Source organism: Dryas octopetala, chromosome 6 (genome assembly GCF_963921425.1).
Source record: "Dryas octopetala chromosome 6, drDryOcto1.1, whole genome shotgun sequence".
Lineage (NCBI taxonomy): Eukaryota > Viridiplantae > Streptophyta > Magnoliopsida > Rosales > Rosaceae > Dryas > Dryas octopetala.
The window spans coordinates 5,010,312-5,031,979 of NC_141371.1; the positions used below are offsets into that span (position 1 = coordinate 5,010,312).

At 37.6% G+C, this 21,668-nt stretch overlaps 4 protein-coding genes across 6 annotated transcripts; 3 read left to right on the top strand and 1 right to left on the bottom strand.

Annotated features, from left to right (window-relative positions):
- The first annotated feature begins 112 nt into the window (after positions 1–112).
- LOC147281458 (uncharacterized) lies at positions 113–3,583 on the top strand. Its single transcript, XM_086246182.1, has 5 exons — positions 113–438; positions 553–670; positions 1,100–1,214; positions 1,499–2,446; positions 2,744–3,583. The coding sequence occupies exons 1-5, from the start codon at positions 240–242 to the stop codon at positions 3,002–3,004; spliced, it is 1,641 nt and encodes a 546-aa protein (XP_086102308.1). The 5' UTR covers positions 113–239; the 3' UTR covers positions 3,005–3,583.
- Positions 3,584–5,986: 2,403 nt separating this feature from the next.
- On the top strand, positions 5,987–9,649 carry LOC147281459 (Protein kinase superfamily protein). Its single transcript, XM_086246183.1, has 7 exons — positions 5,987–6,246; positions 6,420–6,600; positions 7,288–7,400; positions 7,556–7,766; positions 8,347–8,584; positions 8,796–8,946; positions 9,028–9,649. Exons 2-7 carry the CDS (start codon positions 6,516–6,518, stop codon positions 9,370–9,372), a joined length of 1,143 nt encoding a protein of 380 aa, XP_086102309.1. The 5' UTR covers positions 5,987–6,246; positions 6,420–6,515; the 3' UTR covers positions 9,373–9,649.
- A 927-nt stretch (positions 9,650–10,576) lies between these two features.
- LOC147281460 (clathrin light chain 3-like) lies at positions 10,577–11,605 on the bottom strand. Its single transcript, XM_086248046.1, has 2 exons — positions 11,258–11,605; positions 10,577–11,186 (listed from the first exon to the last, which is right to left on the bottom strand). The coding sequence occupies exons 1-2, from the start codon at positions 11,542–11,544 to the stop codon at positions 10,694–10,696; spliced, it is 780 nt and encodes a 259-aa protein (XP_086104172.1). The 5' UTR covers positions 11,545–11,605; the 3' UTR covers positions 10,577–10,693.
- Positions 11,606–13,670: 2,065 nt separating this feature from the next.
- Positions 13,671–21,408, top strand: CPL2 (carboxyl-terminal domain (ctd) phosphatase-like 2). 3 transcript variants are annotated; one of them, XR_015122868.1, is made up of 16 exons: positions 13,671–14,128; positions 14,395–14,865; positions 15,505–15,715; positions 16,028–16,185; positions 16,297–16,367; positions 16,470–16,575; positions 16,672–16,761; positions 16,969–17,107; positions 17,208–17,569; positions 17,691–17,748; positions 18,726–18,859; positions 19,008–19,061; positions 19,515–19,611; positions 19,746–20,161; positions 20,687–20,760; positions 21,147–21,254. XR_015122868.1 is itself a non-coding variant. In XM_086247508.1 (16 exons), exons 1-16 carry the CDS (start codon positions 13,859–13,861, stop codon positions 21,250–21,252), a joined length of 2,562 nt encoding a protein of 853 aa, XP_086103634.1. In that variant the 5' UTR covers positions 13,671–13,858; the 3' UTR covers positions 21,253–21,408. The 3 variants fall into 3 exon arrangements, 2 of the variants coding, with proteins under 2 accessions (XP_086103634.1, XP_086103635.1); XM_086247508.1 differs by having other exon boundaries at positions 19,746–19,906; positions 21,147–21,408; XM_086247509.1 differs by lacking the exon at positions 19,008–19,061 and having other exon boundaries at positions 19,746–19,906; positions 21,147–21,408.
- The last annotated feature ends 260 nt before the right edge of the window (positions 21,409–21,668 follow it).

A 21,668-nucleotide genomic window follows, 5' to 3' on the forward strand; every position in this document is an offset into this window, starting at 1 on the left:
TTATCTTCACATCGTTGTCCACCTACACCGTCCTTATAAATTTCCCAATAAAAAATATATTTAAAATCTCAAATTTCATTTATTTACTTATTCATTTCATTTTCAAAATTCTGAATGCTTCCAAACCAGTGAGGGTGTCTCTTACTGTGCCATTTTTGTCAAAGCACCTGAACTCAGCTCAGCTGGTCTTCTTCAACCTCTGCAACCACCTCTGTGTGTTTCACTAGCTCAGGCCAAGCATGGAAGTGAGCGTGGTGGAGGGGAGGGGGCGTGAGAGAAGCTTCGGGAAGGTGGTGAACGTGAACGACAGAGATGAAGAGCTCGCTCTGTTCCTCGAGATGCGCAGGCGCGAGAAGGACAAGGAGAAGAATAGCACCAACTTCCTCCTCCTCCCTAACAAGAACTCCGACGACGAGCTCGATGCTACTCATCCTCTTGGTACGACGTCGTTTGGGTTTTGTTCGTAGTTTTAAGTTTCGGGTCGTTCTGAGTTTTTTTTTGGTGCGTGTTTGGTATTGATGGTGATGATGGGTATATGTTTACGTTGTGCAGAATCTAATGAGCGTGGAGGTTCGGCGGTTTCTAGGAGTATTGGGTCTGTGGCGCCGCAGAGGAAGAGCCGAGTGGAAGAGTTTTTGAACTCTGAGAATGAGAAATCTGATTACGATTGGTAAGTGAATTAATGTCGAAGCTAAGTGTTTGGTTTTGTGCTTATTTCTCAATGGTTGAGTCATTTAGCGGTCTTATTAAGATGCTTAATTTAATTACTTGTTGAATTGATGAAGAAGCTCGTTTCCAACAGATGGGTTGCTGAATTGGGTGGGATGTAATTTTTGCTAGGAGTAATGAACTGGGTTGTGCTTAGTTTAGAGATCTAACGGTTCTTATAGAGTGTTTGAAAATCAGGGGGCGCTATGTTTTTAAGGACTGTTTTCAAGAAAAAATTGATTTAAGTCTTCATATAATAGAATTTCTTGTTCATTTTGTAGACTTTTATTTCTCATTCAAATCCCTATGCTTTGGTCTGGAATCTGTCATAGTAATAAGAATGTCATGTCACTTGTGGTATCGTATTTACGGGTAACTCTTCTATATTCAGGCTTCTTACTCCACCTGCTACCCCACTTTTTCCATCCTTGGAGATGGAAGCACTGAAAACTACGATTGGTCAGATGGAGATTCGTAATGCCTGTGCATCCGCTCCAAAATCTAGGGTAAGAACTCTAGTTAACATGAATTCTGAATACTTGTAGACCTGATCAACTTCTGTGATATGTATGTGCAGCATTCCTACATTTGACTCAATGGTGTTAAAATGTTGGTCTTTTATTAGTATGATCATCAGATTTCTTGGACATGAATCTTCCCCAGCTTTTATGTCTGTCCTAGTTAGAACTGCACATGGTGTTCTATTAATGTTTTGGGATTTTTGGTTTTACTTATCAAGTCATGATTTGGAACTTCATTTTGCCATGTTGTCCACGACTTGGGGATGCAGCTAGCAAACATCCAGCAAGAACCTACTTCAAGGAGCAATATAACATCTAAGCATCCAACAATGCCATCTGGACTGAATTCTTCTGGTATTGGTAACAGAAGGCCCTCATCATCTGGAGGGCCAACAGCTGCGACTCGTAGATCTGCGACACCAACTGGGCGGTCCACATTACCTTCAGCTACCAAGCCCTCGAGATCCTCCACACCAAATTCTCGAGCCACCTTATCATCCGTTAAGCCCGTGGCTCCTCCAGTGAGGTCTTCAACTCCTTCTAGATCCACTGCTCGTTCTTCTACACCAACTGCCAGACCTTCTGTACCAGCTTCCAAGACAACATCAAGATCAGCAACACCAACTCGTCTCCCAAGTTCATCAAGTGCACCTGCTCTATCTGCTCCTCCTAGTCGATCTTCTTCAGCATCAAGGTCGGGTCCCACAAGTTCAAAAAAATCGGTGCCATCACGTGGCAGTTCTCCAACAGTAAAACCTAGGTCTATGAAATCCTCTGAGATGGCTGGTTTCTCACTTGATGCTCCACCAAATTTAAGAACATCATTGCCACAAAGGCCGGCTTCAACCTCCAGGGGTCGGCCTGGAGCACCAAGTATTAGGCCATCTTCTGTTGTAGCTGCTTCTAATGGAAAACCAAGACAGAAATCTTGTTCACCTTTTAGAGGAAGGGCTTCAAATGGTAGTGCCACTACTAATGGGAATTCTCATCTAGTCATAAGTAGATCATGTTCCAATGACAGTGATGATGTGAACCCTGTACTTATTGGAACACAAATGGTTGAGAGAGTAGTAAACATGAGGAAACTGGCACCACCAAAGCAATATGACCATCACCCTACTCATAACAATCCTTCTGGGAAGTCTTTGTCCTCTGAAAGCTCAGGCTTTGGAAGAACACTCTCAAAGAAATCCTTTGATATGGCTATGAGGCACATGGTATGCATCGCGTTCCTTATTCAGCTGCACGCTTTTTACATAATGCATAGTTAATACCTTCAGTTACTATAGTCATCAATGGAATAACATGCATAATGTTTGGCATCCGAATCTTTCAATCCCCTCAATGTTATCCAGCTTATGCTTAGTGGATATATAGATTAAATGCGGTTTGTTACATGAGAGGTTTAATGTGCTACTGTATCACCAATTTATCCACATATATGGTCATAACCAAGTGCACTTCTTGTTTTTATTTAAGCAGTTCATAATTGATTTTGAAATTTGCTTATGCAGGATATAAGGCGAAGCATGCCAGGTAATCTACGCCCAGTTCTGACGAATGTTCCAGCTTCCTCTGTGTACAGTGTCAGGTCAAGACCGACAAAAAGCAGGACTACTAGTGCCACGGACTCTCCTCTTGCCACATGTAGCAATGCTAGCTCCGAACCAAGTGTCAACAATATTTCTGTCTGCTTAGAGGGGTGTGTAATTGAAGATGTTGATCTTGGAAGTGAGAGAGGAAACTGCTCTCCTGCAAGTCAGCAAGGTAGGTGACCAACCGCCATGAGACCATCGGCCTTTGACTATTGGTTCTGCATTCATCCTTGTCATTCTCCCACCATCATTATTTTACTTAGTGCCTACTCAGCACGATATTTAAGCTACAAATCACCCCCGAAAGGAGCTGATGGTAGAAGGCATGCTAAAATACTGTAAATTTTAAAGAGAGTTTGCGCCTGCCTGTCGTTTCCTACTCTAGTGGAACAAGAATCAGGTACATTCGATGAACCATATTTTGGGTCATCAGTTAGGCTATTCATTAGCAATGAGTGTTTGTACTACAGTTTGATGGATTGGAAGTTGAAGAGCTCCTTCAGCTTTTACATATGCTGCTCGATCATACTGTGGAATTCATGGAGGTATCTACATGTGTAGATCTAGCTAGTCTTTGGCTAATATGAACTTCAAAAGTTTAAAGATTCCCCCACTTTGGGGATCAGGGGATATCATCTCAAAACTTTACCAACCTCTTATAATCTTAAGGTTGATTATAACATATCCTTTAGGTAGCTGTGCTTGATTGTGCTATATCGCAGAGCACGATATCCTAGTGATCCTACTTTGACCTGGTCACTTGTCAAATCCAACAAATCTTAAGTTACATGGTTTCTTTCTTCATATTATTGTCATTACAGGAGGTGTCATGTGGAGTTGCTTGTGCTTCTAAACAATAGCTAACATGAAAGCCAAATGAAATTTGCTTTCTCGTACAACTTATTTAACGTGGAGCGAATGCTAGATGTTCCCTTGCACCATTTGCTTCTTTCGTTTGGCTTGATGCCAACTATAGAAGAAATGGAAGGTCCATATGGATTCTGAGATACAAACGAAAATGGCTTCACCTTATATATGCCAAAACCATACGTTTGAGGAAAAGATTTCAAAGATTTCTGATACTTTATTCTTCTCTAAACAGAGGTATAAGTAATGTGATACATCGTACAATTATAGAAGGTTTACATAGTCAACTCTCTAGCTACTATCCTACGTTAATTACAAATTCCTCTAATTATGATGATTACAATCCCATGACTCACGCCAATGATATATGGTAACCAGTTTCGGGCTTCCATAATTCAAGACAAGGACTTACATGTCCTGATGATACCACAACTGGTATCTCTCTCTCTCTCTCTCTCTCTCTCTCTCTCTCTCTCTCTCTCTCTCTCTCTCTCTCTCTCTCTCTCTCTCTCTCTCTCTCTCTCTCTCTCTCTCTCTCTCTCTTTCTCTCTCATTTTCTTCTTCTCTCTTTCTCTTTCTCCCGTTACACAAGTCTGCCTCTATCACAGGGCAGAAAAGTTATTCTCATAATTCAAACCTCAACCTTTTCTTTTTGCCAGACAAGTTTAGATTCCAACTAGTCGTTGAAAGAATGACTTTGTTATGTTGAAACAATAACATTTGCATGCTTTTTGACAATGTCCATGCGCGTGAAGATCCTAATGGATTCATATCATTCATGCTAATGGAACTTAGCATCCACCTAACATAAATTAATGATAGGCAATAACTCATAATTAGCATCCACCTAACTGGTTGTATTTCTCTCCCTTGTTAAGTTATGAATGTGTTCGGTGTGATCTTCCTTCATTTGATAAACAAACATGTCAGAGAGGGTGGGTTGACTAATCCATTTCCGATGAGGTTTAGGATTAGGTTTTTTTTTTTTTGGTCAAAAAATGATTAAGGTAATTACTCTACATCAATTTCATATAAATTAAAGATGGTAAAAAAAATGACAATATATACAGTTAATTATAGTCATAATCCTTACAACTTTTTTATGATTCTCACTTTAGCCATTTAATTTGAATTTTTTTTTTCAAATTTTAGGGTTTTAAAATTTTGTTACGAGTCTCACTTTGGTCATTTTACGTTATATCTATTAATTTTTCGTTTAAAATGCTTACTTGACAATTTGGCTCTCACTTTTTAGAAAAAAATTTGATGTGATGATAACACTACGTAACGGTATGATCATGACCATGTATTATAACAAAACTCTCATAATTGTACATATGTTATAATTTGAGTGGATTGATTACACAACCATTATAGTATCCCTCCTGGCACGCAGCTATCCTGCCGCCGGCCACATCACCCTACCCGCGGCCCTTCCGTGACATGTGCATTGCATAGAGTATTAGAGTGTATTAAAGACATTGTTCAAAACAGAGCAACCCCATGTGGCCATGTGCATTGCATCAAGTATCGGTAATATTCTGCTGATGGGGAAAGGCTGTTCAATGCATATCACATATCAGAGACACCATGCTCATGTTGTTTGCTGTCTTCAGCTTGCAGCATTTCTGCCTGAATCAAGGTTTTTTTAAAAAATTTTTTATTGTTTATTAATTATATTTTGAAAGTTTTGATAATTTTTTATCCATGTAAATATAAAATAGTGAGACTCAAATTGCCACACAAGAAACTTTTTGTTTTGATTATAAACAATTAGTTGAACTCATGAATCATGATCTCCCCTTATTAAGGAGAGATCGAATACTAATGTACTATTATTAAATCTAATGATCATTGACGTTTTAAATATAAATTTAATGGATATGATGGAACAAGATCAAAGTGAGTTTCGTAAGACCGTAACTATAATTTACTCTATATATATTAAGAATTACTTTCTTTTATCAGAAACTTCTGCAGTGTCTGTGAGTGAGTGAATGACTCATTAGTTGTTACCTACCAGAAAAGACATGCACAACTTTCCAGTGGAGCCGCGCCAATGAATCAACTTTTGTTTTTGGTGGTGATTGGTGAATGCAAATAAATTATGAATTAACTTTGACTAGCAATGGTGAGGTGTGAGCAATCCGATCAGTCCCTCTCAAATGAATCAACTTTGCTCTTCGTGTCTTCCCTTTGTACATGGGAAAGAAAGAAAAAAAAAAAGGAAAAAAGAAAAACAAAATCAGCCAATCACTATCAAATGCCGTCCTTGACTCCTTTCCTTCCAGACGTAGGTGTTAATGGGATGGCTCTTACCTCATTCCATTATCAAATTCACTTAACATTCACTAACTCACCCTCTTATTTCATATACATACTCACACGCAACATGGATTTTAATCTTTCCCATTGAGTTTTCTACCTTCCATCCGCGTTCTTTGCCTCTAAGCTTTTATGGGTTTCTTAATTTGCTTATAACCCCACAGCCCCAGAAAAGCATACAACACCATTTTGGCTTTTTGCTCCTGAAGAACCAACCATTCCAAGCTCAGGTCAGGGTTCCAGATTCCACAGTAATCTCACTTTTTTTTATGTGAATTCGTAACCGACTTTTTGTTTTTTAACTGACTTTGTTACAAGTTCCCTTCGCTGTTTCAAATTTCATTTTATATATCTAAAGATTGCTTTTGTTTCATTTCTTAATGTCTTTGTACTTTTTGTTTAGTGGGGTTACTGGATTTTCGAGCTTGCTTTGGTGCCTGTGCATAAGGTTTAAGGTTTAAGAAGACATGTGGTCAGGGGTTTAGGGAAATCGAATTGTATGTTGCAAATGGTTTATAGTTGCTTCGGTTTGCTCAATTGGTGTAACGAAGAGAATGGTTCTGGCCCTTCTGACCAGGTACAAGGTAAGACAATGAGTATGACTTTTTCTTTTCTATTTTTGGACCGAAGTATGACTTGTTTTGTTATACTGTAAAATAGTTATTTTTTTTTTCCCTCTGGTAGTTCTTTGCGTCAGTAGCATGTAAAAGGGTTTATTTTGTCATTCCTAGTTTTCTAATTCTTTATTAAATTTCAAATTCTCAATCCCATATCTTAGTTGGAACTTGGAACTCTTGTTTTTGTCAAGTGGATGCAAAAGGGTTCTGTTAAATCCCATATCTTAGATTGGTTCTGTTGTGACTGTATATAATATTCCAAATGTTTCTGTCCAAGTTTCATTTTTCTCTTCTCGATCTGTGAAACCGTCGGTAGGGGATTGAATTTCGATAGCCAAGCTAGAACGGAAAAATATTTAGATTCATATATTTCTTTAATGTCTTCAATTTTCTGCAAGAGCTTGTCTTGTATTTCTTCTCTCTCCTACCTCTTTGACCATTTATTCAACTAATGAATTGAAAAATAATATGAAGCGTATAAGAAAGAGTGAAAATGTATGTGAATATTGCTGAACTCTGTGTTAGGGTAGGTTATGCTGATTGAAATGGAACTCTCTCTGACACATGCATGCTATTAGATCTTTTTCTTATGGTCATTAAACTGGATAAATTGATCTCACAAGGGTTTTCTATGTTTGTATGTATGGTAATTAGGGATTACCACTGGAAATGTAAGGCTGTTTTCTTATAATTCACTGAGATCAGCTACCAGGAATTTTCATCCATCAACCAGGATAGGTGAAGGAGGTTATGGAGCTGTCTACCGGGTGAGATCAATGAACAATATATTTGTTGTAGATGTTGTTATTCTTACTGCAGCACCCCTTTTGTTGGTGAGGGGTGGGGTGTTTCTAAGCTGCAAGCACCCGTTTTCTTTCCTTTTTCTATAATCCTTACACTGCTATATCATTTGTTATTGCAGGGAGTTTTGAGTGATGGTACCCAAGTTGCGATCAAGTGTCTTTCTGCAGCATCCAGACAAGGAGCAAATGAATTTTTGACAGAAATCAACATGATATCGATTATACAGCATCCGAACCTTGTTGAGCTCATTGGCTGCTGCGTGGAAGACAACCATCGGACATTGGTATATGAATATCTGGAGAACAACAGTCTTGCAAGTTCTTTGCTTGGTAATTGTTAGAATACTAAAATTGAGATCAAATTGAGTATATTTTATTTAGTGAAATTGAAAATTAGTAACGCAATTAACATTGTTGGTATACGCCAAATCAGAATGAGTGGCTTTATTATTACTTATTAATAAAGATATCTATCAATAAAAATCTCTCAAAAGAAAAGGATACGGCTCCGAAAAGATTTCATTTTGTGGTGAAAAACTGGTTCATCTCAGTTATTTCACAAGAAGAACAAGAAGGAAACAGAGGATTTTCAATTCCAAATATTTAGTTTCACCATTAGGATGTGAAGACTTACGTTACCTTTAGAATTACACAAAAATTTGAAGGTTCTGCAGAGTTACTTCTAACCCTGTCTTGGTTGTGCCATTTTTCTTAGCATTCTTTTCCTTTTATGGTATCCCCTTGAATTTATTTCTTTTGATCTCAGATTAAATGCCTGGTTTTAAGTTTTTGGATTTGTTCAAAGATGAGTTTGATTCATTCAAGATATATATTTCTCTGAAGGTAATGGTGTAGCCTCTAATCTATTAAAAGTTCAGTTTATTGTAATATGCAACAACTATTTTGACAGGTTCAAGAAGTAAACATGTTTTTCTAGATTGGCCAAAGAGAGCTGCAATTTGCCTGGGTACTGCTACTGGTCTTTCATTTCTTCATGAGGAAGCTGAACAAAATATTGTCCACAGAGATATCAAGGCTAGCAATATACTTCTTGATGCAAATTTTCATCCTAAAATTGGAGATTTTGGGCTAGCAAAACTTTTTCCTGATAATGTCACTCATCTTAGTACTAGAGTGGCCGGAACTGTGTAAGCCTGATCGAATTTATTTTAACATTTCATTCAACTGCAGCCCTCGGCTACGAAGCTGTTCAGAAACTTGTTTCCAAATGTGGTGCATGGGGCCATGGGGGTTTTCTCAATAAATCAAGTCATCAATATAAGTAGTAAATTGGAGATAAAGTTTCTGTCCATTTGCTCCTCTTTGCATCTACCAATAATGCTTTGTGTCTGACTGCAGGGGATATCTGGCCCCGGAATACGCACTTATGGGACAGCTTACAAAGAAAGCAGATGTGTACAGTTTTGGGGTACTCTTGCTTGAAATAATTAGTGGCAAGAGTAGTAGTAAAGCAGCCTTTGGGGAGCAACTGCTTGTTCTTGTGGAATGGGTATACTTTGTTTTAACAAGTTTTACATTGTGTTCAGTTTTCTTAGCTTCTTGTTGACAAATTGTACAAATGCTTGTGCAGACATGGAAACTAAGAGAAGAAGGAAGACTCCTGGACATTGTTGATCCAGATTTGACAGCATATCCAGAAGCCGAGGTTATGCGGTTCATCAAGGTTGCGATCTTCTGTACTCAAGGAGCTGCGCAACAAAGACCTACAATGAAGCAAGTAGTGGAAATGCTTTCCAAAGAGGTCCACCTGAATGAGAAGGTTGTACTAACAGAGCCAAGGCCAAGAGGGAAAGCATCTTCACACTTTGGTGGTGGTGGCAGTACTTCGGAGGAGACATCATCAGCAAATGCTATTCCTTTAACTCCCACCCACTCATATGTCTCTGACTCTGAAACACAAATCGTTCCCAGATGATCACTCACAGGATGTCTTAGTTAATTACTGCAAACTTTGAAAAATTTGCAGTTTAGCTTCTTGACATCTTTACTTTCGCCGAGTAGGAAGCGAGAACAAAGTTTGTAGTACGTAGGTGGTGGTTGAATTATCCCGTTGTAAAAATAAGATGAAATGTATATACGGAGCTTTTTTTTTTGCAGTAAAGGGAGCTTTTGTTTAAGTTTATTTAATAGATCTTTCACGGAGGCTACTTTGACATTGTATTTCAATTATTTAAACCGTTTATTTTTTATTTTTTATTTTTTATTTAAGCATCACTCATGCCAATAAATTAGATAAATTAGATATCATTTAATTGTTTAATTAAATGATTATCATTTTAAGTGTTTGTGATAACACTATGTTTGTCTATTTATTTGATCAAATTTAAATATATTAATAATTTTTAATTTATGTAATCTTTTGCACTAATGAGATCTAAAAAGTAGACAACTCAAATTGTTAAAATATAATATGAAGTAGTCCACACAAAAATTCCTTAAATAAAACAATAATATTAAATATATCACATTTTGAGTACTACATGTGTATCACTATTCCCTGTTTGGTTTACATAATTGGGGCTTGAAAATGAGAAAGTAATTCATTTCCCATGTTTAGTAAGTACAACTATAAAAAATTATTTTATACTCTATCAGAAAGTGATCCCCAGAGGGGGGAAAATGAAACCCTCCAAGTAACTTGGGTTTACATTTAATTCATTACCCACATGAAAACATTAACAATTAATACATTTTTAAGACTAAATTGCCCCCATTAACATTTAAAAATATCAATTATGACCAATTATATTTCATAAAAAGGTATTAATTACACATTTTTAAAACAAGGTATAATTGAAACTTTTTCTAATCCTGCACAAACCAAATATAGGAATGAAATCTTTACATTCTCTTCTCCCTAAAAAATGCATAAAAATTGATTTCTCATAAATTCAATTCCGCAAACTAAACCAAACGATACCTAAGAGTTAAAAATGCTAAAATGCGTGTTCATATATGTCATTCAAGGCACATGACAAAAAGAAACGTTGTATGCACAACCATGGTATGTAATAATTTCTCCTCAACATAAGAGACCATCCTTAGCTAGAGAATATGATAGTGCATAAAATTGAAGACCACTTCAACAAGCAAAAACACACCAAAATCGATACAAGAAGGAGAAAAACATTTTTTTACAAAGAAACAACCTAGCATGCCCATTATGGCATTATGGACCGACTTCCAATCTACAGAAAACTCCAACTCCACAATCTCTAACTTACAACTATCTCCCTTCAAGCGGCAGCTACAGCCAGAGAAGTCCCAACAGCAGCAGAAGCATTGGGTTTAGCATCATTTTTAGTTTGAGGCGACGGCGCCGTTTTGGGGTTCATGTGACGAGGAGGATGGTGGCTGAGGTTCACAAGAACTTGCCTCATCCTGGAGAGGTCGGTTGGCTTCCCAGGCTTGGGTCCCATCACCACAACGATCGAAGCCTTTTTCTTGTCTCTCTCTTTCTCCTTCTTTCCCCTTCTCTCTATTGCCGCCACCTCGCGCGGAACCAGCTGCGCGATCGCTTTCCAGTAATTCTTCTCAGCTTCTGCATGGAACCTCTCCTGGTTTTCCACAAACACCTTCTCGCTTTCTCTGTTCCAAGCTTTCTTCTTCCCCACGCTCACCTTCTGCTTCCGATAGAATTCGATTTTGTACGCCTCCGCTTCTTCGATTATCTGCTGCAACTTCTCCTTCTCCCTCTTCTCCTTCTCCTCCAATTCAATCGCGTTACATCTGCAAATTCATACGCACAATTCAGCTCTTATCAATCCAAATTCAACACAAACTAAGTTTACTCAGCTCACCTACGCCATTCTCTCAGTACTGCAAACCCCTCCTCCGGCTGCATCTCCGCCGCGGACGGTAACAGCGGGCCGTCGGAGTAGATCGACGGGGGCGATTGAGTCCCCGGCACCGCCTGAGAGCCAAACACGTCGTCTCCGGCTACGTATGGCTGGTTGGAGAAGATCGGCGGCGAGTCCTTGACTGAGTCGCCGTCGAATCGCTGGGATGGGAGCTGAGGATCGTAACCTGTGTACCCGTCGTCGTCGAACGGGTGGGTCGACCCGGAACCGGACCCGAATGATGACATGGTTCTTTTCTCTCTCCGACACCTTCCCTGATCTGTGCCCGTTTCGAATCTTTTAAAAGCGCAATGACTATAGGAAATATCGATACGCTGCTGCCAGATGCAGTGGAGTTTGGACACGTTCTGAATTTCTATTAGCTTGTGTAGGACCCTATGCTATAAGCTGCCAATTTTGAGAGTGACACGTCTACAATTTTGTCGAGTCTGAGCTCTGCTATTTTAACCTGGTCTCTACATGCAACCTTTTGCTTCACTTAATCAACGTCCCCGCCACCACCTAGAATGTTCTTCATTTGCTGACTGTTCGTTCCAATGTGAGTAATGTTCATGTGTGGTCGCATGCGTAACCTTTTCATAGACACGCAGAAGTAGAGGTCGAATCGAATAATGCAAGTAATTATTCCCTTTCTTCACATCATGTGACTAATTATTTATTTATACTAAATTACACCTTTTAAAATCAAATTATATTGAGGAAGGGGGATTTGATACAAAGGGTTGGGTGTAGAGATAAATGTTTTTAATTACTAAAGCTTTACATTTGACGAATTTTAATTTTCTTTTGGTTACTAAATTTTGACCGAATTAATAATTCTAAATCTCATTGATGTTGTTAAGTTTAATTTAAACGTTATCAAAAAGGAAATTTCAAAACAAAAACATGTATAGTCTTTTTCTAATATTAAAAGTAACTTTAGCTTTCATCAAACTCCATATGAAGATGACATCAACTTTCATCTTTGTCAAGTATAGAAATGGAAGATTTAGAAGACTGACTCTCTATATATATTGGGATGAGATTGAACCCATAAACCATTTTAAAGAACTTCCCTTAGTCATTAAAGTATTCAACATTACTTTCTTTACAAGGAATAAATAATAATGCACTTGTCTTACCATAAATTGATCATCCTCCTCTTTTTTAAGGTATGTACACACTTTGAGGTTTTGTCCGAAAAGATATCTTGGTTGATTTAAGCATTGGTTGATCATTAATAAACATCGCACCAATATTACTATGATAATCTATTTATCAATTTTGTGCAAGACATTTTCATAGAGTTTTGTTCGGCCACTCCGAGTAATGAATCAAATAGCTCAAGTTATATAACATTGGATTCGCTCGGTGTCCTTCATTAACTGATCAATTTTAGATATCAATAACAATCTTAATTGATGAAATAAACAAATAAAATACATGAATGTAACTCATAGGCGAGCATGTCACACTATTTTACGTTGTCAAAGACGAAAAGAGAAATGCATGCAATTGGGTACTTATCATTTCATATCGCGTGTCCAAAGCTCTTTGAACGAGCAACTACAATACTAGATTTCAGGAGCATACCTAGTAGTTGATATCAAATACAGTGTAATCTGGCCATGAGTCCAAACTGAAGTGGTATGACAAGGAATGAAAGGTAAATATTAAGTTCGATTTCTCTTGTAATAAAAGAAAAAATTTGGTGATTGGGTCAGGTGAAGCCCAACTGCCCAAGTCAGTGCGAGCTGCTTCTTCTGCTCTTTACCCTCTAATTGGATATCTTAGTAACTCAGTTGGGAGTTCGTTTCAAATTTTCAATAGCCGAATGAAGCCCATATCAGATAGTCCACATTTTGAGGTTATTTTTATTGACCAACATATTTTTTGTTTTTTTTGGGCGAACCAAAATATTTTCACTATTTCTGTTTTCTATTCGTTCTTTATTTCATTGCATTGTTCTGACTTCTGAGTCTTCGGACCCCAAAGATAAATTCATTACATTCACTAGCTCATGAAAATTCAATTTTCTGTACCGTATTATTTGTGAGCCCTTTTTCTCGTTGGTCATTATTATTTATGAGTCATTAGCTGAAAGATTCACAGAAGTTTAAGCTACCCCCGATCCAACGGTCAAGAGGCGGGCCTTCCAAATCAAGTGCCTTCGTCAAATGACACGCGTACAATATGTTTTAACATCTACCCGCGAAGGGCACGACACGCAACCGCTGGCCAACGCCGATAGGTCCGTACCAAATGGACATTATCGTAATTTGCGAAAAAACCGACGTCATAAAAATAACTGATCTTTTTGCATATAAATACACAGCCACTCCCGTTGTTTAAAACCGTAGGAAGAGAGAGAGAGAGGGGGAGAGAGAGAGGGAGAGAGCGAAGAGGTGGTCTGAGTGTGAGAGAGAGGAGCAGATAATAGAGAGCAAAACTGGAGCACTACTCCACATTTTTTCACAAAAAACCCCCTAATCTCATCAACATTTACGAATTTGTCTCTCTTATTTTATTTTTTTTCGCGCTTCCGTCCTCAAATTGATCTAAATGAGTCGTTTAGGGTTTAAGTCCATGGTCTTTCACGGCGAGCTGTGTTTGGGAGAACTGGAAGCTATTCCGGTGACGGACCAGAAGTTCCAGTTCCCAAACAATGAGATTCGAATCCACCGCATATCGCCACAAAGCGAGCGATGCCCTCCCCTCTCAATTCTCCAAACGATTTCGTCATTTTCGGTTCGATGCAAGCTCGAATCGACCTCCCCAGTCGAACAGCCCCATTTGATCAATCTCCACGCTTCCTGCTTCTACGAGTTCAAGGTCTCCACTCAATCGTTTCGTTTCAGATTATTCTCGTTTGCTTTTTTAAATTTTCTGACTGAGTTTTCCGTTTGGTTCCAAAGAAATGTAGCAACAGCATTGAAAAAACCAAGCTCAGAAGGTTTTGGATATTCATTGATTTGCTAAACGTTTAGTTAACTGAGCTAGTAAAGTTTGCTGAGCTAATATCTTAATTGACAATTAAATGATCCAGATTTTGTTGTGATTTCGGTAATAAATGCGGTAATTTGTGTTTTGTTACACAGACGGCGGTTGTAGTGGTTGGGAATGAAGAGATTCACTTGGTTGCAATGCCAAGTAAGCAGAAGAAGTTTCCGTGCTTTTGGTGCTATTCGGTTCCTGTAGGTCTGTACAGTGCATCTCTAGGAATGCTGAATCTTCGGTGTCTCTCAATTGTATTTGATCTCGACGAGACACTGATTGTTGCCAATACCATGAAGTCGTTTGAGGATAGAATTGAGGCTTTACGAAGCTGGATTGCACGCGAGAACGAAGTGGGGAGAATAGCCGGAATGTCTGCTGAAATGAAGCGATACATAGACGACCGGTGGCTTTTGAAGCAGTACATAGATAATAATTGTGTGGTGGATAACGGAAAGGTGTATAAGGTTCAACTGGAGGAGGTTCCTCCTCTGTCTGATAACCTCGAGAGAACTGTTCGGCCTATAATTAGGTTGCCAGAGAAGAACATTGTGCTCACTCGCATCAATCCCGAGGTTTGGCTGATCTTTTTTGCATGTTTGTCTATTTGTTTAGTTATGGTTTATTTATTTGGTCTTGTGGATTAGGAAGTCTAGAAGCTTAGAATGATGGAAGGCAATGCATTATAATTAAGCTTATTATTGAAGATTAGGAATTAGCACATTGAGATCAAAATGTTACAATCGATTTCATGATGGATTCAATAGCTGATTACATTTTCTATAAAATTAGTGCATTATCATTCATAACTCATACTTGAGAACACCAACCTAACGGAAAATGAAAAGAACATAGTTTGTTCTCAAGGTAGAGTTAGACCGGGTGCATGTTAATACTGTAGCACAATTGTTTGCACAACTGCCTAGGTTTTCCTAACAGCCGTAGTGCTTATTTTAACAATGTTTGTTCAGTAACTTGTCAATCATTTGATACATGCATCCATTTTTGTGCGACTTTTGTTTTAGTTTTGCAAAATTCATTTTGTCATTTGGATTAGTCAGGAACTTGTACAGAAGTTATTTGACAAATTATCTTCTGACAACAAAAAAGAAAGACGAATAAGTAATCAACCTCATAATAGTAGCTGTATTTGTTACATATTCTTGATACCAGTGTGCAGAAGACTACAATATATTGTCATCTTTGTAATGCAGATTCGTGATACCAGTGTGCTTGTGAGGTTACGACCTGCATGGGAAGATTTGAGAAGTTATTTAATTGCAAAAGGACGCAAGCGGTTTGAAGTTTACGTTTGTACCATGGCTGAAAGAGATTATGCCTTAGAAATGTGGAGGCTTCTTGACCCAGAGGCACACCTAATAGGTTCAAAGCAACTTCGGGACCGTGTTGTTTGTGTCAAATCAGGTATGATAGTAATATGCTAACTTAATTCATATTGGTCTTGATGCATGTTTAATTTGTGACTTATGTATGTAATAAGTGAAAGTTGTTCTGCCATTCTGATATGTTCCATTCTTTTTCCCTTAATAAATCAACCATCAGCATCTTTGGAAACTAATAGTATGAAATGGAAGTTGTTGGCAATGGCCAAACTAGTAGACACTATTGCATAACGTAATTAGTTTCTGCATTGCTGTATGTGGTATCTTTATAATTTTCTTCCCTAAGTGAAAATTTATATCAATGTTAATCCCTCTATGGTTTTTAACTTATCAGACTCTAGGAAATCTTTGCTCAATGTCTTCCAACATGGGGTATGCCATCCAAAAATGGCAATGGTTATTGATGACCGTTCAAAGGTCTGGGAAGATAAGGATCAACCTCGAGTTCATGTAGTTCCAGCATTCACCCCTTATTATGCTCCTCAAGCAGAGGTACTAAATCTGGCTTCATAAGATTCTTCTTGAGAGGACTTGCTTTTGTTTTCATAAGATTCTTTCTGAGACAAGTTCTTTTCTTTTCTTTCCTTTTGTTTTCTTTAACAGACAGCAAGTGCTGTTCCCGTCCTCTGTGTAGCAAGAAATGTTGCATGCAATGTCAGAGGTTGCTTTTTCAAGTAAGATAAGTGAATGTTATGTGGTGAATTTTTCTAAAACTTTGAGTTTTAAAGATCGGCTTTCTAATTGATTTTGTCATTTGTAATGCCACTTGTGTCCAGAGAGTTTGATGAGATATTGTTGCGAAGAATTTCTGATGTTTTTTATGAAGATGAAGTGGTAAATTTACCTCCTGCACCTGATGTGAGCAACTACTTGATGTCAGAGGTATATGATTGAAATATGTGATTCTTAATCGATTGAGTGAAAGCTGGCATCCATGTCTATACTTTTATGCTATCGTCTAGTTGTTTTGAATTTCAGGATGCTGGTTTTGTACCAAATGGAAATATGAATGCTCCCGTTAGTGAAGGAATGAATGGTGGTGAAGTTGAACGGAGATTACACCAATCTGTAAGCTTTTCATCTATCGCTGTATATGTACTCCTGTTGTCTTTCATCTTATGTCCGAAAATGAGTGAATGGGGAAACATATTGTGTCTTTAAATTAGAGAATCGGCATGTTATGCATTGGATAAGATTTTTCCTGTTGCTTTCTGTGTGCGTGTCACTATTGAAAATTGTTAACGTTCTCACATTTTGAACAATTATATTTTTCAGGATGATAAGTGTGTTGTGGACTCAGTGGCTCATTCAATGAAAAATCAGGCTGAGTTAAGATCTGACAACTTTCAGACACCTGTTTCAGTTTTTCCCAATGTTGGTGCAGCATCGTTGAGACCGGTCATGCCTTCTCAGAGTATGGGCTTCATTTTATTTTAGTTTTTTAATATCTTGGTTTTGAAAGCATGGTGTAGGGTATTATATTGTATACTAATTTCTCACCAATTATGCCTTAGAACCTGGTTTGCTTGGACCTCCTGTTAGACGAGACTCCTTTGCTGATCGTGACTATGACATGAAGAGAGGACTCCTCGGTACAAATCCTGGCCTAGATATAAGGAATCAAAGCTCCGGAGAACCCCCAATTCTATCTAGAGTACCTGCACAAGTGTCAGCATCCTCAATACATGCACAAGGAAGATGGTTGGTGGATGATGACAACAATAGAGGACCTTCAAATAATCGACCTTCTGGGTCTGTTGAGTCTGAGGTCTTAAAATCTGAAAAGCTGGTTAACCAGAATCCTTTTAGTCCTGGTGCACCAAGCTCTGCTCCCACTGGTTTACTCCCACACACTTGTGATGTGAAGATGGAAGAGGTTTGTTCTGAATTCTTGAAATTCATTTTGGAATCTCTCACTGGTTTTGACAATCTTAATAATGGTCTTACTTTAAGCACTCTACAAATGTTATGCTGGTCAAAACTTGCTCTATGTGCAGGTATGCTCTGGACATGATTTGCAAAAACAAAATCTTCCTCTTCCAAGTCAGCTATCAGGTAGGTGAATTTATAAAATGGTGCAGAAGCTTTTATGTCCAAGAATTGGAGTGAGATGGATGAATTGCATTAGCATGTATATCGCTTCCTAGTCATCTTTTGTTAGAATAGTAAGCTGCTGGTCTTTGTAATTTTTGCCATAAGTTATGTGCTGGTCTAGATGATAAATTATTTAGGTAGTTTAAGTAAGTATCATGGTACACTCTTGGTGCGAAGGAGTCTGGTTATATCTTCTTATTCATACATGAGACATTAAGTAACTTTATTAAGAAATTTTGTTAAAAAAATGAAAGCATGACATTGATTTATAAGATCCTTTGGATAGTGTGTTGGGTAGGACTGTATAGGTGCCCAAGACATTAATCCACATATTACACATTTTGAGCTATTGATGGGATATGATGTAGCTTGGAGCTTGGAGAATCTTAAAGATGGATATTTTTACTTATTATCAAATAATTTTATATCAATTTAACCTTTATGATTAGTTAAGTTTAATCATTTGATTTGTCCTTATCTTATCAAGCAACGTGAAAAGTTTTCTTTCTTGAAGACCGTGTTGACCCACATCTTTCTCCTTTTTAAGTTTCAATAAGGGGATATTTTTAAGAAAAGAAAAAATGGAGAGTCCAAGGTTCAATAGTGTTAGATTAATGCTGTATTGATTCCAAAAGTGAAATTACACATTTTTGTTTCTTCTTTGTGCCTAATGACCCTTCCCCTCTATTTATTTTTCGTTTTTTATGTTATGAATTTGTAGTCAGATTATTTTATCTTAAATCTTGGTGGATTGGGAAAGAAGAATGACCTTTTCTTCATTTTGTGGTTTAATAATCATTTCTTCTTTGTATGGTTTTAGTTCTAAATGCTCATGATATAAGTTTGTTAAATAATCTTCTATTAGAATTAATACTTTGATAGTATGGTGTTTTTGATGACTGAAACCTATCTCTTTATAACTTGGTTGCCTCATGCAGAGGCTAGTGTATCCCAGAATCAGGCATCTTCTTTTAATAGAGAATCTCAAGCAGAATCTGGAAAAGTGAATCTGCTACCATCCCCTTTGTCTATTGGTGTGCTGCAGGAAATTGGACGGAGATGCAGCTCAAAGGTACAAATAGTTTGAGTTCTCTCTCTCTCTCTCTCTCTCTCTCTCTCTCTCTCTCTATCTCTCCTTCCCTCCCTCCCTCCCTCCCTCCCCCCTCTCTCTTCTTTTAACTTTCCTAATGGAATTCATCATGTTGTGGCCTGTTGCACAGATTGAGTTCAGGTCTGTTGTAAGCACCAGCAATGATTTGCAGTTTTCTGTTGAGGTCGGTGAATGTCCCTTCTATACACAATGCATATTCATTTGTATTTTGGCGATATTTACTAATTTTCAACATTACAGTTGTATTGTCTTTTAAAATATATAGGTTCATTTTTTATGAAGATTTGATAAAATGATTTAATCATCACCAACAGATACTTAAGACTTAAAATGCTTTCTATGGTGTTTCAGAATAAGATGTCTCTGACTTCCAATCATCTCTTTTTTTTTAGCAGAGCAAATCATCAATAGACAGCCAGAAAAATGTCTCTTTCTAGTTTTGGTGAAATGAATAGAAAAAAACATGGAAATAATTTGAAGCTCAATTTCTTAATTTGTTTGTTAATACATTATGCACATGCTTGTTAAATTTTTAAGGAACTATATTGTATCATTTTTTTACTCTAACATGCTCATTGTTAACTTTTTTTCTTTCTCCTTTCGTTTCTCTTTTAAGGTTCTCTTCACCGGAGAGAAGATAGGTTTTGGAATGGGTAGGACGAGGAAGGATGCTCAACAACAGGCTGCTGAGAATGCCCTTCACAGCTTGGCTGGTACTTTTATTCTTTAAGCCCCAATTTTCTGAGATGTTTTTCTTCACTTTTGATAGTAGTTTGAATTATGGAAGTCAAATGTAAATAAAGATATACAAATGTGCTAAATGCACTTTTTCTATGTTGAATTGCAGACAAGTATGTAGCATATATCACACCTCATTCTGGAGCTGTGGACAAAGATTTTGATAAGCTCTCTCTGGGAAATGAAAATGGATTTCTATGGGACACAGTTGGTCCAGGGTCAGCTGGGCTGCTGAGGGAAGACGGATTGCCTAAAGAAAGCCCTTCTGAGGTGGGGATTCTTGATGATGCTTTCAGTAGTTGATTTGATTTTTCATGTTCAAAAACATAGGTGATGCTTGGATAAAGGGTATGTGGGCAAGACATTTCCGGATGAGGGGTGGTAGTGGTTTTATAAGGAGAACCACTCCTATTCTGAAATTTGCATCGTACAGAGATGTGATGGTTTAAACACTGAAAGGGGAGTGAGCTGGTTTCATGTCTGCTACTGCTGCCTTACAGGCTCCATTAATTCCTGTTTTGAAAGGTACGGGCTTGGTTGTCAGTCCCTCATTTGTACCCATTATCCAAGTATTCCCATGTACTTGATTTAGCTGTCTTATTTTTACCTCGTACGAAGTTTTAACAATTATTCAGTACCTTCTTATTGGATAAATATAGATGTCAGTCCCTCATTTGTACCCATTATCCAAGTATTCCCATGTACTTGATTTAGCTGTCTTATTTTTACCTCGTACGAAGTTTTAACAATTATTCAGTACCTTCTTATTGGATAAATATAGAAAGTATGGTTCTTTTCTCCTTTTTTTCTTCTTACATCTTTCCCCATCACTATTACTGGGAATACCAATATATATGCTGGATCTAACTTGTGCATTGCGGTGAAACCATCTCTTTTTCTTCCTGTGAGAGTGAAGCTTCTGTACCATAATGACTCCTTTCTTTTTCTCGACAAATAGAATACAGTAGAGCTCCATCTAGCATGTAATCATAATAGCTTTTGCGTTGAATTGCCTGATTAAAACCCATGTGTTCAATGCCAAATACACAGGCTGCTCAAGTTGAACCTGGGAGTACTTCTATTGTGGTGAGTCAGCAAGTTCAAAAGCGTGCCATTTCCCCAAGGTAACACGACCCTGTTGTTTTCCTTGTTTGAAATTTGAGGCAGACCGAAGATTATCTTTGTTGTTTTCAGGGTTAACTATGTGGAATCTTAATTGGGAAAAAAACTTACCTATCACTGAACTGGTGTATACACTCTTTGTATCCAGCTCTAATCACGTGTGAAAGTCATGCGATGATAGAATATACATACAAAGGTGTATACACCCGATACATGGCTCTTTATGGTCCATTTTAGGCTTTTATTGGGTTTGGGTTACTGTAAATGACCTGTCTTCTTATGGCACCTTTCTTGAATAATAAAAGGATGTATGAGTTCAATGCTCTTAATTTATGAATATGGCTCCTTTCAAATTCTTACTTAAGTCACAATTTTTGTTTTTTGGCAGATTGCTACAATCTGCTCCAAATAAACGATCCAAGGAAGAACTATTGTGTGGTTCAAGAAGCCTATCATTTTCGCGGCAGCCAGGGGCGGAACATACAAGGGATTAAGAGGGGCCATGGGCTCTGCGAAAAAAGAAAAAAAGAAAAAAAAAGGAAAATCAGTAGTTGTAGAATACCAATGTTTTGAGCACGTCACTTGTAAATACATTTTTCCCCCTCTTATATTCTATTTTCCTCATGAGCATTACAAAGATGCTCAGCAAATTAAACCAAATCTTACCTAACTTAAACCTCACAACAACATTTAGGCACTTGATTAGTATGATTATGGGTATTATGAGTTTAATTTTTTTTTTTTTTGTATTTATAGATTAATATTGCTCTTTTTTATTTTTTTTAGTTGTTAGAGTGGGTTATTAGAAGTTTAGAACCCAATTATTTTGTAACTTATTCTTGAATCTTGACCTAATTTCTTCTTACAAGTTACAACCATTGGTTATTTATTCATGCAATTTCTTTTGTTT

Excerpts from the sequence above, each read along its gene's own strand:
- LOC147281458 (XM_086246182.1), top strand. The coding sequence starts at position 240 with ATGGAAGTGAGCGTGGTGGAGGGGAGGGGGCGTGAGAGAAGCTTCGGG. Across the intron at positions 1,215-1,498 it reads CATCCGCTCCAAAATCTAGG|CTAGCAAACATCCAGCAAGA; the intron begins GTAAGAACTCTA and ends TTGGGGATGCAG. Across the intron at positions 2,447-2,743 it reads ATATGGCTATGAGGCACATG|GATATAAGGCGAAGCATGCC; the intron begins GTATGCATCGCG and ends TTGCTTATGCAG.
- LOC147281460 (XM_086248046.1), bottom strand. The coding sequence starts at position 11,544 with ATGTCATCATTCGGGTCCGGTTCCGGGTCGACCCACCCGTTCGACGAC. Across the intron at positions 11,187-11,257 it reads GTACTGAGAGAATGGCGTAG|ATGTAACGCGATTGAATTGG; the intron begins GTGAGCTGAGTA and ends ATGAATTTGCAG.
- LOC147281459 (XM_086246183.1), top strand. The coding sequence starts at position 6,516 with ATGTTGCAAATGGTTTATAGTTGCTTCGGTTTGCTCAATTGGTGTAAC. Across the intron at positions 7,401-7,555 it reads GTTATGGAGCTGTCTACCGG|GGAGTTTTGAGTGATGGTAC; the intron begins GTGAGATCAATG and ends TTGTTATTGCAG. Across the intron at positions 8,947-9,027 it reads TGCTTGTTCTTGTGGAATGG|ACATGGAAACTAAGAGAAGA; the intron begins GTATACTTTGTT and ends ATGCTTGTGCAG.
- CPL2 (XM_086247508.1), top strand. The coding sequence starts at position 13,859 with ATGAGTCGTTTAGGGTTTAAGTCCATGGTCTTTCACGGCGAGCTGTGT. Across the intron at positions 16,186-16,296 it reads ATTATGCTCCTCAAGCAGAG|ACAGCAAGTGCTGTTCCCGT; the intron begins GTACTAAATCTG and ends TTTCTTTAACAG. Across the intron at positions 17,570-17,690 it reads GTGATGTGAAGATGGAAGAG|GTATGCTCTGGACATGATTT; the intron begins GTTTGTTCTGAA and ends CTCTATGTGCAG.